The sequence below is a fragment of the Centruroides sculpturatus genome, unplaced genomic scaffold, assembly GCF_000671375.1.
Source record: "Centruroides sculpturatus isolate CEXI.00-Female unplaced genomic scaffold, Cexi_2.0 scaffold253, whole genome shotgun sequence".
Lineage (NCBI taxonomy): Eukaryota > Metazoa > Arthropoda > Arachnida > Scorpiones > Buthidae > Centruroides > Centruroides sculpturatus.
Window position 1 is genome coordinate 127809 of NW_019384617.1, and position 20996 is coordinate 148804.

Consider the following 20996-nt stretch of genomic DNA (forward strand, 5'->3'; position numbering starts at 1 on the left):
ATTTTTATACTTAAATAATCAATAGAATTTCCTCATATGAAAGATTTAAAACTATTTTATTAATATTATTATAAGTATTTTTAAATGCTACTATCAGTTCCATTTACAAACAATTTTTCTTGTAATTATAATAGTAAATATGTGTAAGAAGACAGAGCATTTACATAAGATAAAAGAAGTGCATTTACAATAAATGCAATTAGAATAATTAATATACATATTTATATATATGAAATTTTTTATTTTTTTTTGTTTTTTAAGATGTAATTAAACAGATAATAGTGATAATAATGATCAACGCAGAGCCTTAAGATTACAATTTTCAATAGAAAAGTAAGTCAATTATTTACATCTAATTTCTAAAATTTATATAACATACAATTGATTTTTTTTGTTTGTGTGTGCAGAAATTGATGATGTAAACTTCAAAAAATTTTATATATATATATATATTATATACTGAGTTTTTTTTTAAGATTTATAATGGATTTCTTTGAGTGAAATAAGTGAAATGAGCAGTAGTTTTGTTTTCATTTGTTCGAAAGAGGAACTAGGATAAGACACTTTTTATTTATTTTCTTCTAAGAAACTCCTTTTAAATATCATAAGAGATATTTAAATTAATACTTTTTCCTTTTAAATAATTAATTTGGTCACTAATCTGTTAATTATATCACTTAATTTCCATTTATATATATCACAGGGATAATTAACTCAATCCTATCATTTATCATATATAGAGAAAAACTATCACAGACTAGGACCATAATACAAACCTTTGTAATTTTTTGTGACTTTTTTTTTACATTGAATTTTATAGATTGCTTTTGAAAAAAACCACAATTCAAAATGCCAATCTACAAAATAATCCTTTCATCCTACAATATGAAGAATTGTCTGTTTTTTTTTAAAATATCTAGCAACATGCAATCCTATATTTATTGTATAACAATTTTTTGAATATTTTGCATATTTTATAAACTGTTCCTTTCTTTTTTTACACACACACACATATATATATATATATACACCCGTNTGTGTTTTTTTTTGTTTAGGTGCGAACATTAGAACAACAAGGATCATTGATGACAGCATATTGAACAGGAGCACTAATTAATAATGGTTGAGAGTCACGACCTTGTAAGTCAATAGTGGCTAAATTTGATGGTTTTGATGTAAGTATTGATGTTCTTTTTAATTTCATTGCTGTCAACTTCTTCCTCTTACTTCTCCATTTCAATTTTGTTTTCCAGCTATGTGTTATCTGGAATTAATTTAATTAAATTTAAAATACTTTGTAATGTTATATAAAATTTATTTTTAAATCTATTTAAACTGCAATTCATTTCTATTATAAATAAAATATACTTACTTGAGAGCCATTTTATCAGTATAAGTTACAAAATTATATTTATAAAAATATTATATTATCTAAATTAATTCAAATTTTATATAAATGCTCTTAAAATTCTTAATCTATTTATTTAAAAAAAATATATTTTTATTTAAAGGAGACATTTGACTATATTATTAACATAATTTATGAATTATTTCATTTTTCTTTACAATTTTACAGTAATTTTTGCAGATTAAAACAGTGTAAAGATATTTTAAAAAGTTCATTTTCAGTTTAAAATTTTAAGTATATAATGAGAAAAACAAATATAATTTATGAAATGATATTATATAAATAAATTTTAAATAATTAAAAAGTTAAGTATAATATTAAAACACAAAAATTGATATTTTTAATCTTAAAAGTAATTATAAATTATAGATTTTTAAAAGAGGGTTATTTTCTAGTAACATTTCCTCCTTTTATAGTAAACAAATTATATAAAAGATTCTTTTCTACTGTATAGAATAATAGGAACTTCATACCTATTAAATATTTAGACAGAAAGAGTCAACCTTTCTATCCTAATTAATTAAATTCATGAATTAATCTACATATATATATATGTATAGAGCAATGCTGTAATGCAGTAAACAATTATATAAGTCAGCATTTTTTGTTTCCAATTCTAGAATGAAATAAAAATATTTCTTTGTGATCAATGGAGAATATATATTGTATGATGTATAATTTATAAAGTGAATTTGTAATTCTGAGCATGTTTGCTGATGTTTTAATATTATAGAAAGAGTAAATATTTTTTTAAACATATAGATTAAATAGAAAATAAATATTAAATTAAACTGAGATTTTGGTATAAAAATTCTAATTATTTATTATAGTTATTATATAAGTTATAAATTATTATTTCTTTACAATATTTTCTTGTTTATCTCAATAAATGCTGTGAAGGAGCAAAACTAAATAAAATTAAATATCAATAGAAAATTATCATCCTGTTTTCATTTCATTATACAGAAAATGAATAATTGAAAGTTTATAATTTCTTTACATTTATAAAAATTTAAAAGTTTATATAAATTTTTTATAAAATTTAGAGAAAGTTTTCTAGTACTATACTGTAAAAAGAAACAAAATACCACAACCTTGGAGATTTTTATACTTAAATAATCAATAGAATTTCCTTTTTTAAATTATAAATATATTTTAAAAAATCATCTTAATGTAATATTCTTGAAATAGTTCCAACATTCTGTTTTCTAAAAAATTTAAAAATCTTGTTTTCATATAAAATATACAGTATAATATTTATATTCACATTATAGAATGGATAGACACTTTTGAGCATTTAATTTTTTCTTTATTGAGTTTTATTTTACTTATATTAAAATTTGACTGATTATTATTCACACTGCTTTTTGAATTGTTTGGAAACAAGATCCTTGCACAGAACCTGTCAGAGATACAATTGCCTAATATCAAATTATCACCCTGTTTATTTAGTTTTAGGTAAAGCTAACCATCTTGTACAACTGACCTCAATTCGTGCTAGTGCAATGAAATCTGAAGGATAATAGGGTAGAGAAATTTTCTGAAAGTTAGTCTTTTGAATGATATATTGTTAAGAAGAAATTTCAAGAGAAGTGTAAGGATACTTAATTATCAAATACATAGCAATGGAAGTAAGTAAAGATGATTAAAACAGAAACAAATAAGGGATAATAAGTCATTATTGTACAGCAAAACCTGTCTATGGCGACCACCTACGGTTCCTTCAAAAAATGGTCTTTTAGACAGGTGGTCGTCCAATACAGGTGGTGCTGTAATACTGTATTTCCGTACATATTTTGCGCACTTTTTAGCCATTTCTACTAAGAAAAACTCGAGGTGAGCAAATAAAAGCGAATTTTTTCAACGACAGGACTATATTGGTATTGTATTTTATTCTTATCGGATAACTCGATTTACAGGAGTTTGTCGTGATTTTATAAGACAGATTTAATACCAATATACGCATTTTCTCGATTATAACGCACACTTTCTTTTTTCCGGCTTAATTAATTCAACTCGGTTGTTTTCGTTCGCTCCTCAGTTATTTTTTTTTTGTTTAGGTGCGAACATTAGAACAACAAGGATCATTGATGACAGCATATTGAACAGGAGCACTAATTAATAATGGTTGAGAGTCACGACCTTGTAAGTCAATAGTGGCTAAATTTGATGGTTTTGATGTAAGTATTGATGTTCTTTTTAATTTCATTGCTGTCAACTTCTTCCTCTTACTTCTCCATTTCAATTTTGTTTTCCAGCTATGTGTTATCTGGAATTAATTTAATTAAATTTAAAATACTTTGTAATGTTATATAAAATTTATTTTTAAATCTATTTAAACTGCAATTCATTTCTATTATAAATAAAATATACTTACTTGAGAGCCATTTTATCAGTATAAGTTACAAAATTATATTTATAAAAATATTATATTATCTAAATTAATTCAAATTTTATATAAATGCTCTTAAAATTCTTAATCTATTTATTTAAAAAAAATATATTTTTATTTAAAGGAGACATTTGACTATATTATTAACATAATTTATGAATTATTTCATTTTTCTTTACAATTTTACAGTAATTTTTGCAGATTAAAACAGTGTAAAGATATTTTAAAAAGTTCATTTTCAGTTTAAAATTTTAAGTATATAATGAGAAAAACAAATATAATTTATGAAATGATATTATATAAATAAATTTTAAATAATTAAAAAGTTAAGTATAATATTAAAACACAAAAATTGATATTTTTAATCTTAAAAGTAATTATAAATTATAGATTTTTAAAAGAGGGTTATTTTCTAGTAACATTTCCTCCTTTTATAGTAAACAAATTATATAAAAGATTCTTTTCTACTGTATAGAATAATAGGAACTTCATACCTATTAAATATTTAGACAGAAAGAGTCAACCTTTCTATCCTAATTAATTAAATTCATGAATTAATCTACATATATATATATGTATAGAGCAATGCTGTAATGCAGTAAACAATTATATAAGTCAGCATTTTTTGTTTCCAATTCTAGAATGAAATAAAAATATTTGTTTGTGATCAATGGAGAATATATATTGTATGATGTATAATTTATAAAGTGAATTTGTAATTCTGAGCATGTTTGCTGATGTTTTAATATTATAGAAAGAGTAAATATTTTTTTAAACATATAGATTAAATAGAAAATAAATATTAAATTAAACTGAGATTTTGGTATAAAAATTCTAATTATTTATTATAGTTATTATATAAGTTATAAATTATTATTTCTTTACAATATTTTCTTGTTTATCTCAATAAATGCTGTGAAGGAGCAAAACTAAATAAAATTAAATATCAATAGAAAATTATCATCCTGTTTTCATTTCATTATACAGAAAATGAATAATTGAAAGTTTATAATTTCTTTACATTTATAAAAATTTAAAAGTTTATATAAATTTTTTATAAAATTTAGAGAAAGTTTTCTAGTACTATACTGTAAAAAGAAACAAAATACCACAACCTTGGAGATTTTTATACTTAAATAATCAATAGAATTTCCTTTTTTAAATTATAAATATATTTTAAAAAATCATCTTAATGTAATATTCTTGAAATAGTTCCAACATTCTGTTTTCTAAAAAATTTAAAAATCTTGTTTTCATATAAAATATACAGTATAATATTTATATTCACATTATAGAATGGATAGACACTTTTGAGCATTTAATNAATTTTGAGGGTAGAGATGAGTTTTAAAAATATTGTAAATTACAATAACAAGTAAAATTTTCATTAAGTCTGACCTCACTACAGACATAATCCTTTCTATCTTCCCATCCCCTTGACCTTTAACCACCAAAATTTAACAGCATCAATGCTCCATATATAGAAATAACCCTACCAAGTTTCAAAAATTTTGGTTCATTCAGTCCTGAGATATAATGCAAAATATACTTGGACACAAACAATTCTGTTAGGGATATTTTTAGATTTTCAGGGTTCTTGAGTGTTCAAGTTTAATTTAAATAATAAATACAGTGGGTGATCGGTTAACGAACAGATCGGATAACGAACACTTTCGCGAAAGATTTTTATGTTCGGACTACAAACACGTGATCGGATAATGAACACCCCACAGAACAAACACAAGAAGAAGCGACGTAAAATAATGAAACCGATTGGTCTTCCCTTGTCTTCGGACAACAATTCGAAACTTTTTGGAGCGCGGGAGACGTCGACATCGACGCTCAAGCCGGTATATACCGATCGGATAGTATTTCTCCGAACTTTGAACCTCTCCCTTGTAATTCCAGACTTTTATTTTTCTGACAAAACAATTCTTTTATGTATTCGCGAGACTGTCGGGTAGGCACTCGTTAAGTTTTGCGTCTGTTTTTCTTTTCGAAAGGTGAGAGTATAATAGCAAAGGTAGAGAGTGGACGGAAGATGCCTAATGTTGCTGGGCGGTATGGCGTGAACAGGTCTACAGTAGGCCGCAGTTCAATCTTATTTAAGAAAAATACTGTATAATCAACAAGACTCAAGCAGCTAAAGGAGTAACAAAAATCACATCTGAGAAATAAAGAACATCGAAGAGTTCATAATGGAACCTGAAACGGAACTGACGACAGAAGAACGCCAAGAACTCTTAAATGAAGAACACCAAGAAACTCGGCGAGATATGTTTTCTTCTGAAAAAGAGGATTAATGCAAATATCTGCTATTAAACATCTTTTGAAGAAGTGGGAGGATGTCAGAACAACGGTCTTAGAATGACATCCAAACCAGATTGAGATTCATAGGCTTGAGGATCTGTACAATTATAAAGCTATTAATTACTTCTGAAAAATCCTGAAGATAAAAGCAATCGACATTAGACAGATTCTTTATGTTCGTTAACCGATCACCCACTGTACTATTTTAAATCTTGTCTCAGTTGAAAAAATGGAGATGCAGATAGAATATCAAATTGTCCAAACCAATCATGTTTTAAAAGCAACAATTAAACAATGACGATTTCAAGAGCTCCCACAACCTCCAAACAGGCCTAATCTCACCTAGCAACTCTGCTGTTTTTTGAGAGCTGGAAAGAAAAAAAAATCTGACAACACTTCTCATTGGTTGGTGAGCTTGAGGAGAAAGTATCCAAATTTCTGAGCACCCTTTCTCCAACCTTCTTCAGATAGGCATGTGAAAAGCTTGTCTGCCACTGGAAAAAGTGTGTTGAACAAATTGGCTTGTACACTAAAATATAAATGTACTATACATAATGTGTTTTTGTCAGTAAAAATTTTAGTTTTTTGTTTCTCCATCCATGTGAGTCCAACGACTTATTAATCCAACTACATAGATCTAACTTCTAAATTAGGTAACAAAATTATCTTTAGCAAATACTTAACTGTATTCATTACTATAAAATAAATATTCACTCATTTAAGTATCATACTAAATTAAAAACAATGGCAGAGCTTNTTATTAGTAAGGATAATGCCTAGTCTAAGGTCTAGGATGATGAAAGGAAGAAGATGAGGGATGAGGAAGAGGAGGAGGAGGAGGGAAGGTTGAGAAGATAGAAGAAATTTGAAAGTATGAAAAATAAATATATTTGTTGAGAAATGTATATTAGAATAACTAGAAATATCATTTTAATATATAGATGTTTATGAATATGATAAATAATAAACAGCAAGAGTAAAATATTAGATAAATTAAATCCACAGAACATTTTATTCCATGATGACTGAAAAAATATAGTTTATATGGGTTAACCCAGGTTTAAATTGTCTTTATTTAAAAAATTATCTTGGAGTAAACAGTTTTCATCAATTTATTTATCAATTAATAGAATATTTCAAAAGAAGAACAACTGATTATTGTTTGTATGAAGAGAAATTATGGTGGTATGGAGGTATTCTAACTACTCAATAATATAAAGATGAGATCGTTGAACTTTAAGCTTTTATTCTTTATATGGATTTTTAATTTATGAATTATGGATAAAACAGAATAAATGGAATGATCAGAAAGATCTTTGAACCTGAATACAGTAAAGTAAATTTGGAATGTTCTAAGAGATGGATTTCAAACAGCCAGGATTCCATTTTTTTTTTTTTTTTGGGATGATTCCATCCCAAAAAATTTCAGTAACTCAGAACTGGAGAACTACAGTCTTTCAAGAATAAGATTTTTTGTCCAATAACTTGATTATCAACCTTATAAACAGTATGAAAAATGAATAGACGTATCTATTCATTTTTCATGCTGTTTAAAGAGTCATTAAAGAGAATCATATTCTGAGGAGAAAATTAATAATTAATCTACTCCGCAGAATATGGTTCTCTTTATCATTTTTTATCATATAATTAATATAAATTAAGCGTTTTGCTAAGATATCCACATATAATTTTGATTTATGATTTTATAGCATCTGAAATTCTAAGAAGTTTTAAATTATCTTGAAGTTTTAGATGTTCATATATATATGCAATACATCTATTTTATTAAAATGATATCGCAAGTTTTTCTATTAAAACTTTATATTCCTTTGAATATTAAACATGAAAATATTTTATACGTAAGAATATATTAAAAATTATGTAGATAAGTATATTAAAAACTTATATTCCAATCTCATGCTTGGGATAAAGTTGAATATTATAATTTTAGAGTAAAAGTTAAGAGAATAAATTTATATATTTATAAATTTTGATAAAAACTTAATTTTGAGGGGTCCCACACATTCTTAATTAAGTCTAGAGAAACATTTTATGCTGAAAAAGTTGTTAAAGTTTGAACTATTCAACTGGTTTGATATGTTTATTTATCTATTTTTGCTTGCTATTTTGATGAAATTTTTCTTTGAATATGTGATTAAACTATTCTACTATGATTGTTTATATTCAATAATCTCAATAATCTTAATCTTTAATTTTTCTGTATTTGTAAACACATTGAACACAATGATTTTTCAACATCATTTGACCCTAGATGAGAATGACACTTCGATCGTCACGTCCTACTGTAGTATTGACAACTATATTGAATAATATAGTTGTCAATACTACAGTAGTACGATTATTCAAGATTTTTTAATATATAGTTTCTTATCAGGTCAAATATCCATTTATCAGAAGAAAAATCCATTAATTTAAAATCAATATTTTCGCAAATGTACTTTTCAATAAATCACAATCTTTAAATCTCCAATAAATCTTGTTAGCAGTTTCTTCTACTTCGTTTTGTGCGTAAAATTCTTATTTTATATTTCCCAGATGGTTTAATAACTTGGAGACATAATGTATAAAATTATATTGTATTAAATACATTTTTTATCTTTAAATGAATAATTCTTAATGAAATAATTAATTTTAAACTTCTTTTCTTCTGTCTTTGAATGTATTTGAATTCAACATTTGGTTATGTTTATGGGGTTTCAGAATGAGGAGAATATAGAGGTGGGCCACCCCCTAAATATAATTAAAATACGTTGTCATTAGACTTAGGAAAGTGTCAAAATTTCAGTCTTTTATCTTAATTAGAAGTGGATGAAACTTGAGTTTCAAGATTTGAAGAAAAATACAAAGCAAGTTAAGTAAAAGCATTTAATAATAATAATTAAAAAGTACTGCATAATGTTCAACAAAATGTTTATTTATAAATACTACTTAGAACTAAGTGTAATAATTATGTATGAATTATTTTTATTAAGCATATGTATTATAATATGACATAGAATAACGTATATATAGCCATCACCAACAGTTAATACTGTTGAAAATTCTTGTGGATATGTTAGATACATGTCTGATTATAAGCACTAGAGTCATCAGAAGTATTTTACCAGTAGTTTATTGTCAAAGCCTTCGAATTTCACTTGAAAGATGCATCAGTTATATATATGACTATACAAATACTATAAATACCGGATATATTCTATAACAGTTAAAATATACTGTAGTCATCAGACTTATCCCACTAATAGGTAAATGTGAATTCATTCGAACCACTCGAGAATGCGTTTGTTAAACCTGTAATTGTGAGCAATCACGTTTTAACCTTGTAATAACCTGAATTGTATTTATCTTTATTTTTTAAAGTATTGTATTATTTTTAGATGTAATACCGAAGAGGAATCACTAAGACGGTGCGATCGAAATGCATTTATATTAGAGAGAAAATAATAATAAACGTGTCAAATGCTAGCGTAATTACTTGGTTTTCTGCGGTTCTAGACAATTGAAATTCGGAATAGATCTATACCAAAGCCATTTGGTTTACGAATTAAGAAAGAAGCGATGGAATAAGCATATATAGATTTGGAAAATAAAATTTTACGTACTACATTTATTGATTTGTGGCTATTAATACTTTTAATATAAGTTTAACGAAACCGAAAATAGTGTAAAATCCATTTCAATTTCTGATTAGTTTGCAAAATTCGATTTCGGACGGAAAATGTAAGGATACTGTATCCGATACCCGGGAAAAAGTATCAATAGCCGTATCGACAGTATCGGGGTAGGCCCGTTGCTTTCTCCGATATATTTCATTAATAATTTCGAATTTACTCTCAAAAATGAAAAACGATTGTTGGAAATATTTTTAGTTTTTGCTTCTTACAATTTTCTTCTTGTTCACTTTTAGTTGAAGGAAAAAATAATCACTCTTTCGCTTGTTCTATTTTCCATGTCATTACAATTAGAGACATGAAAAAAGTGCCAAAGGCAGTATATTAATTGTGTAATGTTGTTCGTATTATCCATAATTACAGGTTATCAACATAGTTTCTGCAGTATTTTACGGAGCATGATGAATTTCTTAAAAATAAAATAAATTATTTGCATTGAATTTTATTAACTGTATTAACTATGAAAATAATAACTGTTTTGTTCTTTATATAATTATTCCACATTTATACTATTCACTGTTATTTGAATAAATTTATACTTGAAAATGCAGTAATTTTTGTGTTCTCTTAAAGAATGATATGAGAAATGAACAAATGCAAAATATAATTTTTATATTGTATCCTTAGTTACTTTAAGGGGATGGAATTATATTATAAAACCAGTTTTTTATAATAATATATAGATTAATTATATAATCTTTAATTACCTGAGCACTGTTAGTAAGAGAATAGGTATATTGGAAGACATTGGTGTAGGTGGCTTCGAGTGACAGTACGCCAAAGAACCAATTAATGGCGACAAAAGGCAATAATGTTACACTTGTACGCAGAGATATCCTGTGGAAAATAATAATTTTTTCAGATTTTTTCAGAAATTTTTTACAATGTCATGTGAGCCGGGTCGAATTTACACACAAGATAAACAAGCTATAGCTGGATGTCACTGTACACGTTTAAGTTAGGACCTCGTGTTTTATTATTATTTACTGGGTAAGAAAAGCCTCTAATATACAGGATCTTGCAAAAAGAATGCTAAGAACGTTGTAATATACATTAAAGCATTGGAAAACTTGGACACAAGTTCTACATTTGTCCATTACAATTTTATATGTGTGCTCGTGTCACATCGCATACATGCAACCGATACTCAAATTCTTCCTATACTCGCTATATATCCGTTGTCACTCTTTCCATAGCAGCCACAATTCTACAGCTGCAATTTACTCACGTTACACAATGATGATTGATTCCGACTTTACAAACTGCGAAACACAAAACGCCTTCTCTACAGGAGTTGCCATTTTCGTTTACTGTTTACGGCGCTTCCTACAGGTAATAAACAACAAGACGTTTAAACGCAGATGGGAGATGAAACCCAGACAATTACTCCATCAATTAGTGTACATCTCATACCTTTCCAATAATTAACATAATTACAGTAATTTAAAATGGTAGAATTTATTTTGGAAGATCCTGTTCTATAACTTAAAGCCGTACTACGTTAACCATCAAAAAACTCCATCTTACCTCATTTTATCGATTTCAGACTTGTGAATAACTGGTCTTTGGTCGAAAAATGTTTTCAGAGACATCACCATTATAACAGTATTTATCTGTAAGTGATAATTCACAAATACAGTATATATCTGATACTAAAAACAGGAGAAAAAATATCAGAAATCTTCAAAGAACCATACCATAATTAGAAAGGTAACAGGAACAACAAATGATAACACCATCCCACGATGAATCGAAAGCCAGCAGCTATAAATTAATTGATAATTTAGACAAGATAATGAAGTTTCTTATATAATAATATCTAGTTGTTACTTACTATCTGGAAGTCTCGTAACCTCTAGGATTGACAACAAATGAAATGATGACAATAAAAAGAGGACATGTCCATGAAATAAAAAAGAATCCACGACTAAGAGAATCTTGACATTGATTTAATCGACGATATAAATGCATACTGTAGATAAGTAACCAGAAGCTCGTTACCAAATGAAAATAATGCAGAGTCAATGCTACAAAATGGCAAACTCTCTGAAGAAAATTCAAGAAAAAATAAATAAATAAATAAAATTCTTAATTATTTTAACATCAAGAACAGTAAATAAATAACCGATTTTTAATAAAATTAATTAAATGTTCATTAATAAATAAGATTTAAAAAAATTAACTCGTTTTATGTACTTTAAGTTAAATTATAATTAGAGTTAATTATAACTCAATGAAAGTTGAGTGCAGATGACAAATTCGATTAATAATGTCAAGATATAAAGTGATTTTAATATTTTTATTGATTAATTTTTTTTTTCTCTCTCTCTCTCTCTCTTAACGTTTAATGTGTGTTTATAAATGATCTTCGCCGGGATATTTTAAAAATTAAATTATCGACCATTTAGTAAGATTAAAACTGCGATTAATTACTAAATAGTTTTGCGGTATTTTAATAATTTTCCTTTTGGTCAACCTCAATTTAAACAAAACAGTTACATTTCTTACGTAAAAAATTATGTATTTAATTAAAATATTACAAGTTTGAAATTACTCATTTAAAGCAAAATAATATATTTTTTAAATAAGACCATGAGTTGCATCAATAATACATTTTTGTATAAATTTAATGACAATTTATTTTTAATGAAAGTATTTATTTATCGATTTAAAAAAATATCCAGCAGTTAATTGCGTAACTTTCCCGACAAAAAGTTTTAAAATGTAGTGGCGCCATCTATTATGATATTTTATTTAAAAACTTTTTATATTTGGTAATTATTATAAAATGGCAAAAAGCGTAATTTTGAAACTAGAGATGAGTTTTATATTAAAAAAAAAGAAAAAAAAAAAAGAAAATTGCAAATGCTAATAACGAGTAAAAGCTTTATTGGGTCCGACCCCACTCGCGATATGACACATCATCGCTTCTATATCTCAAAATAATACAACAATCCCTCTATCTAGATACAAATGTCACTAAAACTGTGAAACACGTGACGATTTTTCCCCTCCACAAAAGTTCACAGAAGTTCTATAAGCCATTGTTGAAATGCTTAAAATTCTGTGAAGATTCTTACAATAATTCTAGTGGTTACCTAAATATTAGCCTACATGTATTACAACTACTTGTTTATTCTATCTTTGATTAGTTCTGTTCGTCTTTCTATCTGAATCAACCTTACAGAAGATAATCAACATAGAGGACACACTTGAGCAAACAAACCTTCTCCTGCTACGATTGACCAATGCCAAAGCAGTGGTAATTACGAACAAGCTGGAAACTTTCTATATTACTTCCATATTATTATAATAATGTCCCGTATTTTAAAACTGGAAAGCTGTCGGAATATCTACAAATTTATCTCACTTATTTTCCAAGCTACGGGACCTTCAAAAACTAAAATAATAAGAGCGAGACAATTTAAGATATTCAGTATAATGTTAAGATAATTTTTCTATGAATTTATTAGGAATTTCTACAAAAATAAAAGTTTATCTTGAGACTCCTTCTACCAAATTTTGAAGGGCAAACAGTAAAGGATAATATTAAATATCAGTGTAAATTTTAACAGATGGTTTTACAACTGATTATGGTCTTATCAAAGAAAACTACAGAATTGGAGAAGTAGATCAATGAAAGAAGTACAAAAAAATCTAAAGAAGGAACTATAATATTGAAAAATTACAATACTAGACACACAAAAGTCTACAGAAAAACCTACAAAATTGGAGGACTACAATAAAGAAAGAGTTTCAAAAAGTCTACAAAAATTGAGGAAGAAATACAAAGTTGGAAAACTACAATAAAGAAAAAATTATTTAAAAAAACAGCTATATCTAAAGAAGAAATACTACAAAGTTGGATAAATCGAGAAGTCGAGTAGGAAACAATAAGTAAAACCAAAAAATCGAAAGGAAGAACTACAAAATTGAATTTGTAATCCAAGGCATTTCTATCAATCGAATCAAAATCTGAGAATGAAGAAATTATCTCAATCTCTATAAAAATAACAATAAAAATTCAAGATTAATTTATTGTTGGATAATATTGACGAAAATTATCTTTTGAAAACAAGAATCGTTGCTATATTTAACAATAAAAATGTTAATACTCTTTTATAATTATAAAAAAAGTATTTTTAAAATAATAATCTATTAATAAAATAATAAAAATGTAACAAAATTTCCACAAATATATGAATAAAATACAATTTTCAATTTAATACTACAAAAATTCTTGAAAACCCTCTGTCGTAAATCGAAATCTAATTATTCTTAGACTGGGCATAATAAACTGGAGTTCTATTTTTGGAAATGAACTTTTAATTGTACAATACTATATCAATATGGGTGTTTAATTATGCCATTTTATAAATCATAAAATTATAATACAAGTCGGAGGTTCAAGACAACGGTCGTAAAGCGAGGTCTATTGTTTGATCGTTTTAAATTAATATTTAAAAATTATATTTATTTCTTCATTGCAATTAATTTTATTTCAAATATCTTAAATATGTTACAACTAATAGATGATAAGTTAATCAATTAAAAGTAAAGAATTTTAAAAGATAAATAAAAAACAATGTTGTTACAACTGTTTCTTAACAACATGGGAAGAGAATGAACATAACGTGCTCCACTCAGTTAAATACTGTAATACCATCAGAAATTTTGGGCTATCCTTATCTAACAAGAAATTAAAGATATGAATTGTTAAGTGGATATTGACGGAGGAACACTGAAAGAAATGGAAAGATTTTGCCATTTAGAAGTATTTGTCCATGAAGACAGCAGGAAAAACATCTAGATAAGATTATAACAAGCTTACAAATACTAAACTTTTGTGAGACTAAACCTAAACAAGATATAATTGTCAATCGATGTTTTGGTTAAATTTGATATTTCTTTATGGCAACAAAAAGTTGGATACTTTATATTGATGACGAAAAGAAACTATTCGCCTTCGACATAAAACGTTACAGAAAATTACTAAGCACTCCCTACACAGATGGCATTATAAATGAGAAAATCAGAAGACAAAGTTAATAGTGTTGACAAAGAAAGGTCAGACATCAATAACAAAAAAAAAAAAAATAACTAAAATGATTTGATCATGTCCGAGTCAATGAACTCACCAAATAAGTTCTTAAGGGAGACAGAGAAGAAAGAGACCGATAGAATTGAGAAGTAACAACATCTCTCAGATTCAACAAGGAAATGCGAGAATAAATTGAGAAAGAATGTCCCTGTTGACTCTCCCTAAATTATCCAAGCTAGAGTATGAAAAAGCAGAATATGCATAAATTAATTAACTATTTTAATAAATCGTAAATAAATTATTAATTTATAGTGTTTCAGACCAAAATACTCTTATAACACATATAAGGTTTCGATAGTGACACATTAACTAGAAAATATATTGATACAACCTAGATCTTTTCGCTTTACGACCACTATAAAATTATGTGAAATGTGGTACTTAAAGCATTATATAAATCAAAATATTTATCTGCAAGAATTTGGTATTAATCCTATGACAAAGACAAAGATTGCTTTACGATGAATTTCTATAAAACACCCATAAAGCGAGACTGTAAGACTTAAAAACATGGATCTTCCTGCCTGAAACTTCTTTTAAACATATCATTTAAAAAATAATAATAATACATAATAAAATATGTTCACCTGATTGGCAGTAGAGTTCACTCCAGTCATAAATATCACTTGAGTAACAGCTATAGTAATAACGATATTCAGTAATATAATCGATGATTCTGGCAATTCCCTAAAAAAAAAAACAATTATATATTTACTTACTTAAAATTTAAAAATTACATAATTTATTTTATTATTTACAGAATAGATTTTATAATATGATATAAAATATTTTATAAATACACAAGCTGTCGATCTTCATAAATCATAAGTGACATCTCGACAGATTTATCGAATGAAATTTTTTGGTTCAGAATATCTACAAACCTTAGGGCATTTTAAAAATTGATATTTCTCGATGGTTGATTGGCTGGGAATAAAAGCGTAATACTAGGCGGCGTGGTTAACAAGCGTGTATACTGTGTTATGATTGGCCGAATATCGTTAATTAAAAAGTTACCAGCAAATCAATTGTTTACATTTATCAGAATTTATTTATTTTTTCTCAGTGAATTGTTTTTAAGAAAATTCGTTGCTTTTAAACAAATTTAACTTAAAAAATACATAAAAATTTGTTATGCATAATTAAATCTATTTAGTTTCTAAAATATTAATTTAAATTTTTATAGGTTTAAGTGATTCTATGTATAATTTTAATTAATAAATATTATAAAATGTAATTTATAATTATTTTAATTATTAAACAATAGTTAAGTATAATNCAAGGAAAAAAAACAAGAATAAAACAGAAACAAACTCACCGTTATCTTTTTAAATATTAAATCAAAAGGAGCAGACATTGTATATCCAGTGGTACTTATACTTCTTACAATAACAATATCACTGACTACAGAATAATCTTTGATGTTTAACAATTCTCCAAGATTTTTCAACCAGATCACAATGTATATCTCTCCTTCGTTATCTGATACTAATTTATTAAATATAAATATTTAAATTTCATCATGCTATTAATGATTCTATAAAAAGAACATTCATAACTATAGTAATGTTCATAAAATAGAAAATAAAACTTAAATTAATTAAAATTAAGTAATGGAGTAATGGGATAGGATAGGCAACGTAAAACTTGTATCCAAATCCAGTAATTATTTGAACATAGTACGAGCTTATCTCGTTTCGTAATGTATCAAATAATAATATATTTAGTCTGAACCCATCTTATAGCAGCTCAACATGATAGGTTTATTAATGACAGTTAGAGATAATGGATGGAACTATAAAATAAGAATATAAAATATATTATTTTTTATATTTTAAATGTGCAAAATCTTATAATATAATACTTTAATTCTTCTTTTATTATTATTATTATTATACAGTGTGGCCGAAAAGTCGCTGGTCAATCGAGATAATTACTGTTATTATTTCAAGCTAACCCCTAAGCAATGAGTTGAGTTTGTTCTCATCCAGGAAACTGAATGTTTTCTTAAATTTCTATAGGATATTGTTTTATGTGAAGATTCATGAAGATCTGGATGGCACCAATAAAATTCTTGTACAGATTCTCATTTTGTGATTGTCTAAACACAATAAAACAAACTTCCCTCGCTGTTCAGGGGCCAGCATAATTACATCCGTTCGTTATTACACCTGAAACTACTTGGTTTACACACAAAGTGTTGTTTCTAGTATTTAAAACTAATTTTTATTCGCATATTACTAACAATTTTATGAGTAAATTAAGTATTAAATCCTAAAAAATAAGAATATGACCGCAATGACTCTGTTGCTAACAGGAAAAGCACGATGTACAGGGGCAAGACACTACTAAAATTGAGATAAATATCTTAAATATGTTACAACTAATAGATGATAAGTTAATCAATTAAAAGTAAAGAATTTTAAAAGATAAATAAAAAACAATGTTGTTACAACTGTTTCTTAACAACATGGGAAGAGAATGAACATAACGTGCTCCACTCAGTTAAATACTGTAATACCATCAGAAATTTTGGGCTATCCTTATCTAACAAGAAATTAAAGATATGAATTGTTAAGTGGATATTGACGGAGGAACACTGAAAGAAATGGAAAGATTTTGCCATTTAGAAGTATTTGTCCATGAAGACAGCAGGAAAAACATCTAGATAAGATTATAACAAGCTTACAAATACTAAACTTTTGTGAGACTAAACCTAAACAAGATATAATTGTCAATCGATGTTTTGGTTAAATTTGATATTTCTTTATGGCAACAAAAAGTTGGATACTTTATATTGATGACGAAAAGAAACTATTCGCCTTCGACATAAAACGTTACAGAAAATTACTAAGCACTCCCTACACAGATGGCATTATAAATGAGAAAATCAGAAGACAAAGTTAATAGTGTTGACAAAGAAAGGTCAGACATCAATAACAAAAAAAAAAAAAATAACTAAAATGATTTGATCATGTCCGAGTCAATGAACTCACCAAATAAGTTCTTAAGGGAGACAGAGAAGAAAGAGACCGATAGAATTGAGAAGTAACAACATCTCTCAGATTCAACAAGGAAATGCGAGAATAAATTGAGAAAGAATGTCCCTGTTGACTCTCCCTAAATTATCCAAGCTAGAGTATGAAAAAGCAGAATATGCATAAATTAATTAACTATTTTAATAAATCGTAAATAAATTATTAATTTATAGTGTTTCAGACCAAAATACTCTTATAACACATATAAGGTTTCGATAGTGACACATTAACTAGAAAATATATTGATACAACCTAGATCTTTTCGCTTTACGACCACTATAAAATTATGTGAAATGTGGTACTTAAAGCATTATATAAATCAAAATATTTATCTGCAAGAATTTGGTATTAATCCTATGACAAAGACAAAGATTGCTTTACGATGAATTTCTATAAAACACCCATAAAGCGAGACTGTAAGACTTAAAAACATGGATCTTCCTGCCTGAAACTTCTTTTAAACATATCATTTAAAAAATAATAATAATACATAATAAAATATGTTCACCTGATTGGCAGTAGAGTTCACTCCAGTCATAAATATCACTTGAGTAACAGCTATAGTAATAACGATATTCAGTAATATAATCGATGATTCTGGCAATTCCCTAAAAAAAAAAAACAATTATATATTTACTTACTTAAAATTTAAAAATTACATAATTTATTTTATTATTTACAGAATAGATTTTATAATATGATATAAAATATTTTATAAATACACAAGCTGTCGATCTTCATAAATCATAAGTGACATCTCGACAGATTTATCGAATGAAATTTTTTGGTTCAGAATATCTACAAACCTTAGGGCATTTTAAAAATTGATATTTCTCGATGGTTGATTGGCTGGGAATAAAAGCGTAATACTAGGCGGCGTGGTTAACAAGCGTGTATACTGTGTTATGATTGGCCGAATATCGTTAATTAAAAAGTTACCAGCAAATCAATTGTTTACATTTATCAGAATTTATTTATTTTTTCTCAGTGAATTGTTTTTAAGAAAATTCGTTGCTTTTAAACAAATTTAACTTAAAAAATACATAAAAATTTGTTATGCATAATTAAATCTATTTAGTTTCTAAAATATTAATTTAAATTTTTATAGGTTTAAGTGATTCTATGTATAATTTTAATTAATAAATATTATAAAATGTAATTTATAATTATTTTAATTATTAAACAATAGTTAAGTATAATATACTTCCAAATTAAATCAAACTTTAAAAATTTAGCACGTGTTATATGTGTATAACTATCTAANGAACATTCATAACTATAGTAATGTTCATAAAATAGAAAATAAAACTTAAATTAATTAAAATTAAGTAATGGAGTAATGGGATAGGATAGGCAACGTAAAATATGTGCCTCTCAGAGGATTTCAATGAGAAATTTGTCCTATTGAAGTGTTAAGGACATGTGAAACAAACCGAAAAACTCCACGTGGACAGTTTAGAGGTAAAGCACGAACCCGTGACTACTAGAGTTCCATTGGCCATTTATGAGACAGGATAGAATGGAGCAAAGGCCGTTGATGGAATAGGATAGGATAGAATGGAGTTATGGGATAGGATAGGGCAACGTAAAATATAGGTGCCTCTCAGGGAGGCTTTCAATGAAAAACTGGTCCTATTGAGGTATTAAACACGTGAAAAAAACCGGAAAACTTGCACAAATCCGTGACTATTAGGGTCCTATAGTATTATCCACTTGATGAGATAAAATTAAGTAATAGTCCAATATCAATTCCCAAAAGTTATATTTTTCTTCGAATGAATTTAAATTATTCTTTAAATAGTAAGTAGCAGCACATGTTTATGCCTCATTATTTCGCTTATCAATGCGTCACTACTTCTTCATCGATTTGAAGCAATGAAGAACTAGTGTGAAAGTCTCTGAGGAAGTTGACAACAGTTACAAAGCCATCGTTAACTATAAGGAAGCTGAAATTATGTTGTCAAAGTACATTAAATGCTTTGACAGAAAAAGCGCAGGAAACACAACTATTTGTTTTTGAGTAAAATTCACAAAATTGCATCTGTAAAGACTAGGAATGAACTGAAAGAAAAACAGACTGAAATTTAAAAAAATGAACTTGAATATGTGTTTGGACTCGTGTTTCTAGACACATATTTGGCATTGTGTATCTATGTTAAAATACACATGATATGGATATCTTTAACGTTGTATAAATAATTTTCAGGAAACATTCATTTTCAGGAAACAGGTTTTTAGTTTATCCACTAAATGGTCAACAGATATATTTAGAATATATGATATGTTATAAAAGCATAGAGAATATATGTCATTGCCTTCTGTAATATAACGATTAATAGCATACTTAATAAATTATAGAAAAGACATGGGTTCGGACCCACTTGTATCCAAATCCAGTAATTATTTGAACATAGTACGAGCTTATCTCGTTTCGTAATGTATCAAATAATAATATATTTAGTCTGAACCCATCTTATAGGAGAATGTTCAGATTATAACTGAATCAAAACTCAATAATTATTTGTGAATGAGTTTAATATCATCTTCTGTAATATATAATTTAAAAATCTAATTAGAATATATAAAACGTTATGTAAGACATGAGTTCATATATCATCTGGACTCAAACCGCAATTATTTTAATAAAATAAACTTATTTATGATTGGAAAATTTAAAAGATAAGAAATAAATTCAAATTTTATTTTTTATAACAATTTTTTAAAAAATTCTTTACTTTAATGAAGTAATTTTCTCAGTGAAGTTACAATTCTAATTTTTTCATCTTATTTTTTTCCACTTAAATATGCAAAAATTTGAAATTAATTATGAATAAGTATGAAAAAATGAGCAAGAAAGAATATAATTTCATAAAAATTATCTTTTTTCTTGTTTATCATTAAGAATTTTCTTAATGAAAACAATACAAGAAGATTATCCTACTTTTTTCTTATATCACGAAACATTTCTTTATTAAAATCTGGAATCAAAATAAATATTTAATGTAGTTTATAAATATTAATTAATTTAATTTAGGGTTTTTAAGGATAAATAACT

General features: G+C 26.4%; 1 protein-coding gene across 1 annotated transcript in view; it reads right to left on the reverse strand.

The window, feature by feature from the left end:
* Positions 1–3458: 3458 nt before the first annotated feature.
* The window catches only part of LOC111625408, a 47192-nt gene continuing 29654 nt past the window's right edge, over positions 3459–20996 (reverse strand). The window contains exons 8-14 of the mRNA XM_023368542.1: positions 16222–16391; positions 15491–15598; positions 11637–11848; positions 11500–11566; positions 11330–11415; positions 10510–10639; positions 3459–3677 (exon numbers count right to left, since the gene is read on the reverse strand). Coding sequence (XP_023224310.1) covers positions 3465–3677; positions 10510–10639; positions 11330–11415; positions 11500–11566; positions 11637–11848; positions 15491–15598; positions 16222–16391 — 986 coding nt within the window. The 3' untranslated portion in view covers positions 3459–3464. The remainder of the gene's footprint in view (positions 3678–10509; positions 10640–11329; positions 11416–11499; positions 11567–11636; positions 11849–15490; positions 15599–16221; positions 16392–20996) is intronic.